This window comes from Rana temporaria, chromosome 11 (assembly GCF_905171775.1).
Source record: "Rana temporaria chromosome 11, aRanTem1.1, whole genome shotgun sequence".
NCBI lineage: Eukaryota > Metazoa > Chordata > Amphibia > Anura > Ranidae > Rana > Rana temporaria.
In genome coordinates, this window is record NC_053499.1 from 70,975,270 (window position 1) to 70,988,973 (window position 13,704).

The 13,704-nt window shown below is 40.1% G+C and overlaps 1 protein-coding gene across 1 annotated transcript in view; it reads right to left on the reverse strand.

Annotated features, from left to right (window-relative positions):
- Window positions 1-1,114: 1,114 nt before the first annotated feature.
- Window positions 1,115-13,704, reverse strand: part of HEATR3 (HEAT repeat containing 3) — a 51,058-nt gene continuing 38,468 nt past the window's right edge. The window contains exons 14-15 of the mRNA XM_040328718.1: window positions 12,469-12,645; window positions 1,115-3,787 (exon numbers count right to left, since the gene is read on the reverse strand). Of these exons, the coding sequence (XP_040184652.1) occupies window positions 3,665-3,787; window positions 12,469-12,645 (300 nt within the window). The 3' untranslated portion in view covers window positions 1,115-3,664. The remainder of the gene's footprint in view (window positions 3,788-12,468; window positions 12,646-13,704) is intronic.

Sequence of the window (13,704 nt, forward strand, 5' to 3'; positions counted from 1 at the left end):
GCTTGAAAACTAGGCACCTTGGGGGGGGGGGGGGGGGGGGGGGGGGGAAGACCTTAGTCCCAGACTTTGGTCCATCTAAAAATAAAATAAATGACTAAAATAGACTAAAACAAAGTGTTTCACTGCCATCCTGTGGGAAACACAATCAATAACTGAGGGACAGAGGGAAGGGTGGGGCCTTTTAAACTCTGTTGATGTTTGTGTTTCCTGTCAGGTGTGCCGTCCTAGAAGATGACTGGAGAAATTATCATTTTGCTGCAAATTGATTTTGTCAAAATGGGTCTCCAAATAAATGACTAAAATCAATCACTTGGCTCTACTCCATCCCAAGACTAAGTTTTTCTTTAGAATCCATACACACGATTAGCATTTCTGAAGATTTTTGTCTTGAGATTTACCAAAACCATATAATATGAGGTCAAACCTTAAGAGTTTCAATTTGTAAGCAATCAGGCAGGCCCTTGCACTACATGGTTTTGTTAAATCAGAAGACAACAATCTGCAGTAAATCCAATAGTGTGTATTGGGCTTTAGAGGTCCCCTATCTCTACGTGTCTATACAGTATGTTTGTGTACCTATAGGCACATATATGTATATTTTTTTTCCTCCTTTTTCCATGTCTCTCTTCACCTAGTCTTTCACAGTTCTCTCTTCTAGGTCTTCTTACTCACGATCTTTGTTGTCTTTGAACCACCCATTCTCTTGCGCTCACTATTGCACTAGATGGTTTGCAATTTTCAATAACAGCAAATAGCAGTTCATTGATTTTTGTCTAGCCTACCGTGGGCACAAATCAGCGCCAAGGACACTTTTGCAGATCAGTTCCTCATAGGATAGCTTCACATTACTCGCAGGTTCCAGAATCCCCGGCAGTGTTCCCATGATTTATAACTTTTATATACTGTTATTTTTCATTGAAAATTTGCCTAAACTTGATGAATCCTTGGCTGTCAGATTGACATAATTGTGAACTATCTGCATTCTACGTTCCTTTTGTATGACTGTAAAAACTTTAACATGACTACAAATGTTCATTTGTTTGCTCCATTTTTTACGACATCAACAGCACTTTTTTTTTGTAATGTTACATGATAGAAAAACATAAAACAAGGATAAAGGGACAAATACATTTTTATTTTTTTTAAAGGTTTCCATTATTAAACATTTCTGTATTGCAACGACCCCAAAACACAAAAATAAAATAAAAAATATATATATTTCTGAAATGCATCAAAACTTCAGTTATTGATGGATAAGTAAAAGTACAGCCAGCTACATTATACAGAAAATGTGTCTGCAGAGCATCCTGCAGAACTAATTAATTTCATGCACATTTTTGTAAATGATATAGTTTTTATAAAAACAACATCTCCCATGATTCTTATCAGTTACTTCCTGCAGGGGTAATCCATGTGGGAGTGATGTTACATGTGTGCTACCAAACACTCAAGGGAAATGCGGGGATGCTTAGAGAAGGTAGGACAATGCTCTGATTTTGCAATGGACGCCGGGCCTTCGGAACGCAGTGCTTCACCCAAACACAGAAATAGTGTGTGTTTTTTCTCCACATGAATAATTGCTGCGTTTTGGAAGCACCAGTCTTTAGCTGGATCCTACCTCCTGAGACCCCCTAGATCTGTATTTTTTCATTTATCTGCATGTCCCCCTTAGTTGCCACGGGGGACCTTAATTTTGGCGACCCTTGCTCTCTGGCAGGGGTTTTAGATATTGTCCTGACAAAGTGGCAATAAACCTCAAAACTAGTTGAGATGCTTTTCGTGACCCACAATCCAAATTCAGATCTTTATACGTCTAAATTTCTTGCTTTATAGGCTATACTTAAAATTTCATAAAGTCAGACATGGTAACAGAGTATTCTTCTCTAGTACTAAAAGGAGGGTGGGTGTTTGCCTGAAGGGACAGATAAACTCCAGAGGAGGGCAGAAATCAGAACAAGGAAGATTAGAAGCCTGTGGAGAGAGACTATAACCCCCAACCAAGTTGTTAGCCGTGTCTGAGTGGTAAGGGCCTCTGACCTCTTTTCTCTACCCCTGCAACCTGTCATTTGCAGTACTCCGTGTCTCCAAATGGGGCACTCATGATAGCAGAGCAGAGGAAAAGCCTTGTGTCAAGCAATAACCCAGGTGGCATCCAAAGAATCCTAAGCTCTGTGGGTGCCAGGGGATAGCGATGCCGACCAGGAAAACGCACGCCCAGAGGAAGCCCCGCAATATACAGATAGGGGAACAAAAATGGCACTAAATTTGTCTAGACTGGCATTTGCACAACATTTAAAGTGTCACAGCCTCTGCACCCTTAAACCCATGGGGATCAAAACTGGCACACTGGGGACCAGCTTTAAGGTGGCTTAGCACCAGTTACTGCCAACATATGGAGAAGGATTAAGAGGACAAGTCCACATCCTGACCATGGACGAGTCTTCAGAGACATGGCTCCACCTACTGATGGTCTAGAGCCCTGGACTCGAATAACAGCCTGCAGCAAACTTGGTGCAGCAAGGGGGGAAGGATTAAAAAGAAAAAATACCCTGGAGTTTTTTTTAGCCAGTGTCCAATCACCTGAAGGTAGCTGGCTATAATCCATGGTTATGACTATGGGTCCAGTATGCTGTTCAATTAAGAAGGTGGGTGCACATTTAAATATTTAAATAACCCTCAAACTGGTCACAGGTCTACAATAAAAAAAAAAAAAAAAAAAAGCAGTTAGTGGTGTCTGCACATAGCTTTCAAAGCCTTTGTTTATTTACCAGGAGCCCTAAAATCAGGCTCGCTCTGATAAGCAACTTTTACCACTTACCTGCAGAATGAAAGACTTACCTCTTCCTACCTTCTTTCTCCTATTGGCTTATCATTGTTATGAGCATGCTTACTATCCAGTAAGAAGATGCAGAAGGCAAGGCGGCCTGGGTCAGGCCTCGACACTCCAGCAAATGTCAAAATTAATAAAAAAAAAGGAGAACCCCAGTATTTGTGTCTCATGAGACAGGAAATGACTTTGAAAGGTATGTAAAAGCACTGGATCAAAATGTTTTGCATGAAATTCAAATTTGAAGTGGAACTAAACAACCAGGACTTCTGTTGCTGTGTGAAAAGGCAATACAAGTCCCAGCATACCTTGCCAGGTCAGGAAGACCTTACATACTATTTGGCTGGCAAACCATTCTGGATCTTGTAGTTCCACAAGAGCTGAAAAACACTGCTTGCTTTTCACTGGTATAGGGAGATATGGATTAACCAAGGGTTGGCTCCACAGAGACATGAGGATTTTATAGGCAGACAGTGACCATTATAAAATTTTTAAAAAGGTACAACAAGGTTTCTTTTTTACGACTTAAATGTTGCGATTAAAAGGTAATTTGGTTTCGGTTCTACAAGCTGAACCATATGACATAACAATTAAAGATTATGCGATTTACAGTATTTTGAACCAAATATATCAGAGATTATCAAAAATACTTATACCAAATAAACCTTATATAAAAATGGCGGCCAATGCTGCAGGACATTTGAAAATATGTCATTTTGTCAAGTCAGGGAATAATTTATTAAGCTTTCATGGGCTTTACAAAAGGGAGAAATGCACTTCTCTATAGTCCCAAATGTACGAGTAACCTTTTTGTATGAAAATACAGCTTGTTTTCAATTAGCCTTTAATTTTTTTCTCCACAGTTTGTAGGTAGAAAATGAAACGTCTAAGATTTGTTCTGACATTGTCCAGGACACACAACTGGTCTGTGCTATATTTCTCTTTGCCTTCTTTCCTAATCTGTTTAAAAAAAAAAAAGAAAAAGAAAAAAAAGGAGGATTAAAATTAGCAAACGTTGCACAATAGCTAAAAAAAGTTTACATTTGATGCGCCTGTTGAAATTAAAATACCGTATTTATCGGCGTATACCATGCACTTTTTTGCCCTGAAAATCAGGGCAAAATCGTGGGTGCGCAATATACGCGCCATGTTTGAATGCCTGCGCCGACATATACCGAGCGCAGTACACTCGGGCAGGCTCGGCTTCGCTCGTAGTCACGCTCTGTAATGTTTATGCGCGAGAAGCCAGACCTGGCCGAATATACCCGAGTGTACTGCGCTCGGTATACGTCGGCGGAGGCTTCAAACTGAGCGCGGGAAGCAAGGATTCGACATGAAGACAGCACGGGAGAAGCCGGGAGGACACCACCGAGGCCGCAGCCGGACCGGACGAGGCTGCCGGGCAAGACACCAAAACTGTAGTAAAATGTAATAAATGTTTTTTTACAGGATTTTAAAGTCAAAATTAGGGGTGCACGCTATATGCCGTGCACGCAATACCCCGATAAATATGGTACTTTGCTTTACTTCTAAAAAGGGGCGTCCATACATACTGTAATTTCAGTTTTGAGTGCCAGAGGGTTTTATCTGTTAGCTTCTTACAAATTTCTGGGAGATTAGAGTACACAGCTATCTATAATATACAGCGGGTAAAATAAGTATTGAACATGTCACCTTTACCAATTTTTCTAGGTATATTTCTAAAATAGGTACTATCGACATTTCAAAATGTTCACCATGTCGGTAACAACCCATGCAATTCATACATACAAAGAAACTAAATCAAACAAGTTCAGAAATTAAGTTATGTATAATAAAATGGAATGACACAAGGAAAAAAGTATTGAACACATGAAGAAAGGGAGGTGAAAAAGGCATGGAAAGCCAAGACACCAGCTGAAAGCTATCCATCAGTAATTTAAAAAAAAAAAAAAAAAAACATTCCTGCCCCTTGTCAGTGCAAATTAATATCAACTTGTTCAGTCTCAACTGATGGCCTATAAAAATAAAAAGATGTCATTAACAAGGTGTCACAAGAAACATCTCATGATGGGTAAAAGCAAAGAGCTCTCTCAAGACCTTCGTAATCTTATTGTTTCAAAACATACCAATGGTATTGGTTAGAGAAGGATTTCCAAACTTCTGAATGTTCTAGTGAGCACTGTTAGGGCCATAATTCAGAAGTGAAAAGAACATCATTTCACTAAAAATCCGCCACGACCAGTTGCTCCTCGCTAGATTTCTGACAAAGGAGTTCAAATTATTATCAGAAGAGTTATCCAAGAGCCAATGACCACTTGTGGAGAGCTTCAGAAAGACATGGCCTGTATGCACGCACAAACAAGACTCCATTGCTGAAGAAAAAGCATGTTGAAGCACATTTAAAGTTTGCTGCACAACATTGAGACAAGCCTGTGACATACTGGGGGGGGGGGGGATATAGTCTGGTCAGATGAGACCAAAATTGAACTCTTTGGATGCCATAATACACACCATTTTTGGAGGTCAAATGGCACTCACCCCAAAATCACCATACCAACAGTGAAGTTTGGAGGTGAAAACATCATGGTGTGGGGCTGCTTATCAGCATACAGTAATAAGAAACTTAATGTCATTTTAGGAAACATGAATGGAAAAAGTGCACAAAGACATTCTTGATTAAAAAATCTGCTGCCATCTGACCAGAATGATGAAGATGAAATGAGGGTTGACATTTCAGCAAGACAATGATCCCAAACACAAAGCCAAGGAAACTCTCAATTGGTTTCATCAAAGAAAAAAAATAAAGCTGCTAGAATGGCCCAGCCAATCACCTGGCTTAAATCCAATAGAAAATCAATGGACAAGTACTAAAAAGATTAGAGTTCATAGAAGAGGCCCACGGAACCTTAAAAAGGAGTTCCCCCAAAAACCTAAATTTAAAGTCAGCAGCTACAAATGCTGCAGACTTTTAAAATAAGGACACTTACCTGTTGAGGGTGCCTGTGATGTCCTCACCCTAAGCGGACCCACCCCCGGCTCCCGGGTGGAGGCACCAGCATCTTCAGTAAGGGAATCAGGAATTGAAGCCTTGCGGCTTCACAGCCTGGTTACCTACTGTGCATGCGCAAGTCACACATCCCAATTGGTCCCTGCTGTCTTCTGGGACCTGTGTCCCCCCCAGGAGACAGCAGAGGGAGCGGAGGAGGGGTCCGACATGGCATAGATCGTCGCAGATAATGCGGCAATCTATTGCCGGAAGTGGGAGCAAATACCTGTATTAGACAGGTATCTGCTCCCCACCTCCCCCCTGAAAGGTGCCAAATGTGACAGTGGAAGGAACCGTATAAATCAGAAGTTCCATCCCCCCCCCCCCCCCCATATTACCAACAAAGGATTCCCTGTGTCATTCCATTTTATTACACATAAAACTGTGTTTATCACGAAATGCATTAAGGCTGCGCGCCAACCCGTATCTACGTCACTTCCGGTTTTCGTGGTTTCGACCTCCAGTGCTCTGGAACACACACTGCAACACACTGGAGAGACGTCGTTTTTTGTACCAGGCTGGCTGTACATGTTGGTGCCGACTCATTCTACTTAAAATGCAAGTGCACATTTGCTATTTTTATACTGGGACTTTTGTTGCAATAAACTTGGTTGCGCTATATTTACTTTGCTTCTCCCGAGCTTCTTTGGTACATACAATTAAGGTGATATACTCTTCAGATACACAGAGATACCCAAGGAATCTGATTCTTACAAGGCTTGTGTAATTAGTTATCTATTGAGTGTGTATTTCTCACATACGAGTGATGATGGAGCACAGTTAAAACAATTATTTCCTGCTGCGCATATCTTCTTCTATCACGGTGATTGCAGTTAGTTTGAGGATGTTCTTTACTGTGGATTATTTTTGGACTGAATGAACAGTTATATATTAATCTTTACTGATTTATATTTGAGTTAACGCCAGACTTTTATTCTTTATAACCTATACACATCTCAATATCGAGTGTTGTGTAATAAATTACATCTTTCAAAGTACTGACTATTTAGCCACACTAAAGCTGCATATAAAAAAATAAATAAAAAAGAAGTGGTCTTTAGCACAGAGGTCTGAACAAACCCATGCACCAGGCTTGTCCTTTGAAAACTGAGATTAATGCCCAACCACAACAATCTCTACCTGGAGTTTGCATGTTCTCCCTGTGCCTGTGTGGGTTTCTCCCAGGTACTCTGGTTTCCTCCCACACTTTATATGTGAATGAACATGAGTTAGGGACCTTAGAATGTAAGCTCCTTGAAGGCAGAGACTGATGTGAATGTGCAATACAGTGGATATATATAATAAAAAAAAAAAAAAAATCACCCCTGTTAAAATGTCAGGTTTTTGTGATATAAAAATAAAAAATTGGACAAAGATAAATAATTTCAGAACTTTTTCCACCTTTAATGTGACCTATAAACTGTACAACTCAATTGAAAAACAAAATTAAATCTTTTTTGGGGGGGGGGGGGGGGGGGGGAGAGTAAAACTAAAATCATGTGGTTGCACATAACATAACTGGGGATGTGTCCGTTTTCAGAATTAACCTCTTAACCACCGCGCCATAGACCAAAGACATCTACCGCTCGGTCGAGTTGTTCTGGGAGGACGTCCTCCCAGAATCCTCCTCTAGCGCGCCCCCTGGGGCGCACTCCCGGAATCATCCGTGAGCGCCGGGTCTAGAAGACCCGGCGCATCACAGATCGCGGTAAATTGCCGCTGATAGCAGCCGTTTACCACGTGATCGCTCCGTCAAATGACGGAGCGATCACTTGTAAACAAACCGGCGTCATGTGATGACGCCGGTTCCTCCCTCTCCTCCCTGTACCGATCGGTACAGTGTGAGAGGAGAGGGGGGAGAACGGAAGCAGCAGCAGCTGCTGTGGGCTGGATCTGTGACAAATGCAGTCACAGATCCAGCCATCCCTCCCTCCGCAATACCCCCCATACTCTGCAATACCCCCCATACTCTGCAATACCTGCCAATGTGACCGAAACGAGAATTTTTATTTTTACAGAATTTTCTGTGTTTTTTCTTTTATAGCACAAAAAATAAAAAACCCAGGAGGTGATCAAATACCACCAAAAGAAATCTCTATTTGTGGGGAAAAAAAAGGACAAAAATTTCAGATGGGCACAATGTTGTATGACTGAGTAATTGTCATTCAAATTGTGAGAGCACCGAAAGCTGAAAATTGGTCTGGTTAGGAAGGGGGTTTAAGTGCCCAGTGGTCAAGTGGTTAAGCAATCACATTCAAACTCATGTTAAATAGGAGTCAGTACACACCTGCCATCAATTAAAAGTGCCTCTGATTAACCCCAAATAAAAAGTTCAGCTGTTGTAGCTTTCCTGACATTTTAATAGCCGCATCCTACAGCAAAAGCCATGGTCCGCCGAGAGCTTCCAAAGTATCAGAGGGATCTCATTGTTAAAAAGGTATCAGTCAGAAGGGTACAAAGGAATTTCCAAGGCATTAGATACACCATGGAACACAGTGAAGACGGTCATCATCAGGTGGAGAAAATATGGCACAACAGTGACATTACCAAGAACTGGACGTCCCTCCAAAATGTATAAAAACACCAGAAGAAAACGAGGTTGCCAAGAGGCCTACAGCAACATTAAAGGAGCTGCAGGAATATCTGGCAAGTACTGGCTGTGTGGTACATGTGACAACCGTATTCTTCATATGTCTGGGCTATGGGGTAGAATGGCAAGATGGAAGCTTTTTCTTAAGAAAAACAGCCAAGCCTGGCTAAATTTTGCAAAAATACATCTGAAGTATCCCAAAAGCATGTGGGAAAACGTTTTATGGTCTGATGAAACCAAGGTTGAATTTTGGCCATAATTCCAAAAGATAGGTTTGCCACAAAAACATTGCACATCACTAAAAACACCATACCCAGTGAAGCATGGTGGTGGCAGCATCATGCGTCGGGGCTGTTTTTCTTCAGCTGGAACAGGGGCTTTACTCAAAGTGGAGGGAATTATGAACAGTTCCAAACACCAGACAACTTTGGCACAAAACCTTCAGCTTCTGCTAGAAAGCTGAACATGAAGAACTTGTTCTTTCCCCATGACAACGACCTGTGCACGAGAGATGCCCTTGCAGATTAAAGTGTTTTTGCAAAGAAGAGTAGGCAATTAATTTTTTTCACCGATCTCATGTTTCCAGCCTGGAGGAGAGATGTGCGGTCTTATTGACCCCGCATCTCTCCATAAAGAGGACCTGTCACACACATTCCTATTACAAGGGATGTTTACATTCCTTGTAATAGGAATAAAAGAAATAAAAAAATAAAAAAAAAAGTGTAAAAAAATAAATATGTAAAATAAATAAAAAAAATATTAAAACGCCCCTGTCCCCGGTAGCTCGCGCGCAGAAGCCAACGCACACGCAAGTCCCGCCGACATATGTAAACGCCATTTAAACCACATATGTGAGGTATCGCCGCGTGCGTTAGAGTGCCAGCAACAATTCTAGCACTAGATCTCCTCTGTAAATCTAAACTGGTAACCTATAAACATTTTCAAAGGCTTGCCTATGGAGATTTTTAAGTACCAAAGTTTGGCGCCATTCCATGAGTGTGCGCAATTTTAAAGCGTGACATGTTAGGTATCCATTTACTCGGTGTAACCTAATCTTTCATATGTTACAAAAAAATTTGGCTAACTTTACTGTTTTGTTATTTTTTGAATTCATGAAACAATTTTTTTCCCCAAAAAAGGCGTTTGAAAAATTATTGCGCAAATAACGTACAAGATAAAACGTTGCAATGACCGTCGTTTTATTCCCTAGGGTGTCTGCTAAAAAAACATATATAATGTTTGGGGGGTACTGCGTAATTTTCTAGCAAAAAAATTATGACTTGTACATGTAGGAGAGAAGTGCCAGAATAGGCCCGGTATGGAGGTGTGTATAAAAGCCCTGTATGGAAATGGTTAAATACAAACAAATTGAAGCAAAACTGCAGCCAAATCTTTATAGGCAGTTAAAGCCACGCTTTTTCCCCCCCTTTTGCAATAAAGGTTTTACATAAACCAAAAAAGGTTTTGCAGAAATGGTTTGTTTTACAGAAATAAAATCTGATAATTGATGAATATTAGATTAGATTACAAGTAACAAATATTAGCAAATGAATGAATGGATTGGGTCTCTGAGAATAATTGACACACACACAGTGAAATATATAGATTATTACACTTGTAAATGTATATACAATTTTGTTATAAGCTTCAAATGCTTTTCTAAAGAGCTCAAACATGTGTTAGCAATTAGGAAACTTGAGTTAAGGCAGCCATACACGGTTCGAATTTCGAAAGAATTTTCTTTTGAAAATCGTATCAAAGAATTTTCGTACGCATTTCGCACCGTTAGTGGGCTGCAACAACAGCCGATTTTCGTGCGGCTAACAAATTTGAGAAATCCGAGATGTTGGAAATTTTTTGAAAAACTAACGATTTTCTGATCAATGATGGGAGTATCGTGCGAGAAATGTAATAGAAAAAAAAACGCGCATGTGCAAGAAAAGAATATTCCCGGAGAGAAAAGAATATTCCAGGAGAGAAAAGAATATTCCCGGCAACATGAATATTTTGTCCGCCGAATTTCGAAAAACAATGGTGGCATCATCGGATCACTAAAAACGAACTTTCTGATTTTGAAAAGAAAATTCGTTCAAAATTCGACCGTGTATGGCCTGCTTAATGCTGGCCATACACGTGTCAAATTTCGAAAGAACTTTCTTTTGAAAATCAGAAAATTTGTGCAATTTGCGATCTGATGGTGCCACCATGGATTTTGAAATTCGACCGACCAAACCTTCAATTTCACCTCCTGTTCCTGCAGAAAAGAATTTGTGTCTCGGAACCTTCTTTTCGGGAAATTTTCTTTTCTTGCATATTTCTTTTTCGATTACTTTTTTCGCACGATTCTCCCATCATTGATTAGAAAATCATTTGTTTAAAAAAAATATCCAACATGTTGGATTAAAATTCGATGGCCGCATGAAAATTGGCTGTTGCTGCAGCCCACTAACAGTGCGAAATATGAATGAAAATTCTTAGATAAGATTTTCAAAAGAAAGTTCTTTCGAAATTCGACCTCTATATGGCCAGCATTAGTCTCACCTTCCACCATGGCAAATGAAATAGATAGGGTTACATTCTTAAGATATAAGGATTTGTTTTAGTTAAGATTATGAGTTCTGTTTCTTCAATAGGATATTAAGAAAATTTGGTTTTCAATGAAAATTATATATATATATATATATATATATATATATATATATATATATATATATATATATACATATACATATACATATACATATACATATACATATACATACACACACACACACACACACACACATATATATATATATACACACACACACACACACACACACACACACACACAATTTAGATGTTAAAAGAATCTTATATTGTATACGTTAAATGATTCTTGTCACAGCTTCTTACATGCCATTCCTCAGGAATGTTAATGCATAAGAGTCTGACCAACTCCTACCCATGTATAAAAGGAGAGGTTTGAAATTTGCGGGCTTTCTTTGGAACTGTAATGCTCGATGGGAGCTTTTGGGCAGAAATTCCGAACGTGTGTAGGCACCATCGGACAAGCGCAAATCGTCTCTCAAACTTCTACTAACACCACTGGTATTGAACTTCCCTTTTCTAGTGCCGTCGTACGTCACCGCGTTCTTGACGTTCGGAATTTCCGACAACATTTGTGTGACCGTGTGTATGCAAGACAAGTTTGAGCCAATATCCGTTGGAAATGTATTCACAGTTTTGTTGTCGGAATGTCTGATCATCTGTACACGGCATAAGAGTCAGCAAAATGTTAAAGCAGCCTCTTTAGAAAGGTGGGATGGGTTTGGGTTGTGAAGTAAAAGCTAGACACAGAAAGACAGTTGGACAAATGCAGACACACTTGGAAACTTTGAAGGAGGCAGACAAACCACCTCGCACAAGACACACACACACACACAAAGATACATTTATACAATCTTCATTTCAAGAAGAAGAAGAAACTTATTGATGATTCATATTCTACATTTTGATATTGTTCTTGTAACATTTTATTATTAAATACATTTGAGTTTTTACACGAGAACTAAACTGATTTTCTTGGAACTTTCCTCATCAATATGAATTATTGAATATCAATTATTAATCTCGATATTAACAGTAAGCATTCCTGCTAGTGCTAAATGGTTTGTGCCTTCTCTGCAACTGATACATTCTGCTGGAGAGCTTGTTTTTTTCAAAACCAGACTTACTGGCTTGATCACTCACATCGAAGAAATGGTAAGCCAAAATATACAAAATGTTTAATTTTGTGTTAATACCACTTTAACACTTACAGCGTGGGCAGAGCCCCACTGTAGAAGTATACTTTATTTGCTCAGAGTTGGGCTGTAAAATAGAAACTATCAGTACTCCGTAATGGCAAGGAGTGAGACATCAATGGGAAGGCATGGAGTGAGACATCAATAAAGACAGATTTTTTTTTAATCCTGACTGCTATAATTAATTGAACAAGCATATATGGCTAGAATTGTATAATTAAACTAGATGAGCCTTTACCTTTGATTTGAAAGCTGGCTGAATTTTCTTTAGGGCTTGATGTAACTTTAGTTCCACAGCAGCCTTCTCCGCTTCATCACCATCAGCAAATACATCAAAAATGGCATCCAGTGCTCCCCCGGAAACCACCAGGGAAGAATCTTGACTCGCAACTCCAAGAAGAAAGCTTCCTATTAACTGAATGAGGAGAGAAACTTTAGAACAGAACAAAAACGGTTTTGTTACACTTTACCCATTTGGAAAACCTTTCCACCCGTCTCTTAATGCAGGTTTCACAGCAGCTGCTGCTCCTGAAGAACAAACCCAAAAATTCTGCAAATGCAATAGCTTCCTCTTAACCTTGTTCCCTTAAATGGACCCAGTGAACTCTTTGTAATGAAACTGTTGATGGCCAGCATCTTCGGCCAACCCTTTATGTGAATGAATATGTTGGATCTACTTCTCGGGCCATTTTTTTAATAAAAGGAAATTGTCAATAACTGGGTGTGTGTTTTTATTTATTTTTGGAACTTTTTTTAGTGAATGAGTAGGGGTAGAATTTACCCCATTCTCATAAAGGGGTGGCCAAAGATGCTGGCCATCAATAGTTTCAAGCAGGAAAAGTTCTCACTGGGTCCACATAAGGGAACGAGGTTAAGGGTAATCTACTGTCCTGATGAAAGTGTAAATCCCATTTTTTAAACTTTATACACAAAGTACAAATCTATGATGTACATTTTTTTGTAAAGATGATACATTATCACTGTGCTGCAGTATGTCAACTTTTTTAGGCCCTTTTAACACATGCGGACCGTTGTCACCTGATCCGCTAAATTCAGATGGATGGAAACCCAATTTTCCATCCATATGGTAAATCGGATGAAAAACGGACAGGTCATCCGATCCCCCATAGAGGAGAGCGAAGCTCTGACAGATCCGTCCCTGCACAGTGAGCAGAGACGGACCTGCCAGCTCAGCGTGGATTGATAAGTCGTTCTCTGCTGAGCAAAGCGGAGTCCGTACATGGACAAGCCCATGTGAAAGAGGCCTAAAAGTCACACAGTAAGAGTCGGTTCACACTAGGGCGACACGACTTCCAGCGTGACTCCGACACGACTTGAACATGAACCACAGGGCGATCTGGGGCGATTTACAACACAACTTGAAGTCGTCTCCAGGACAGGAGACTTTCCAGTGGCCAATAAAACAACAATCAGCTCTGGGAGGGGGAGGGGAGGTTTGCCTGAGAAATGTATG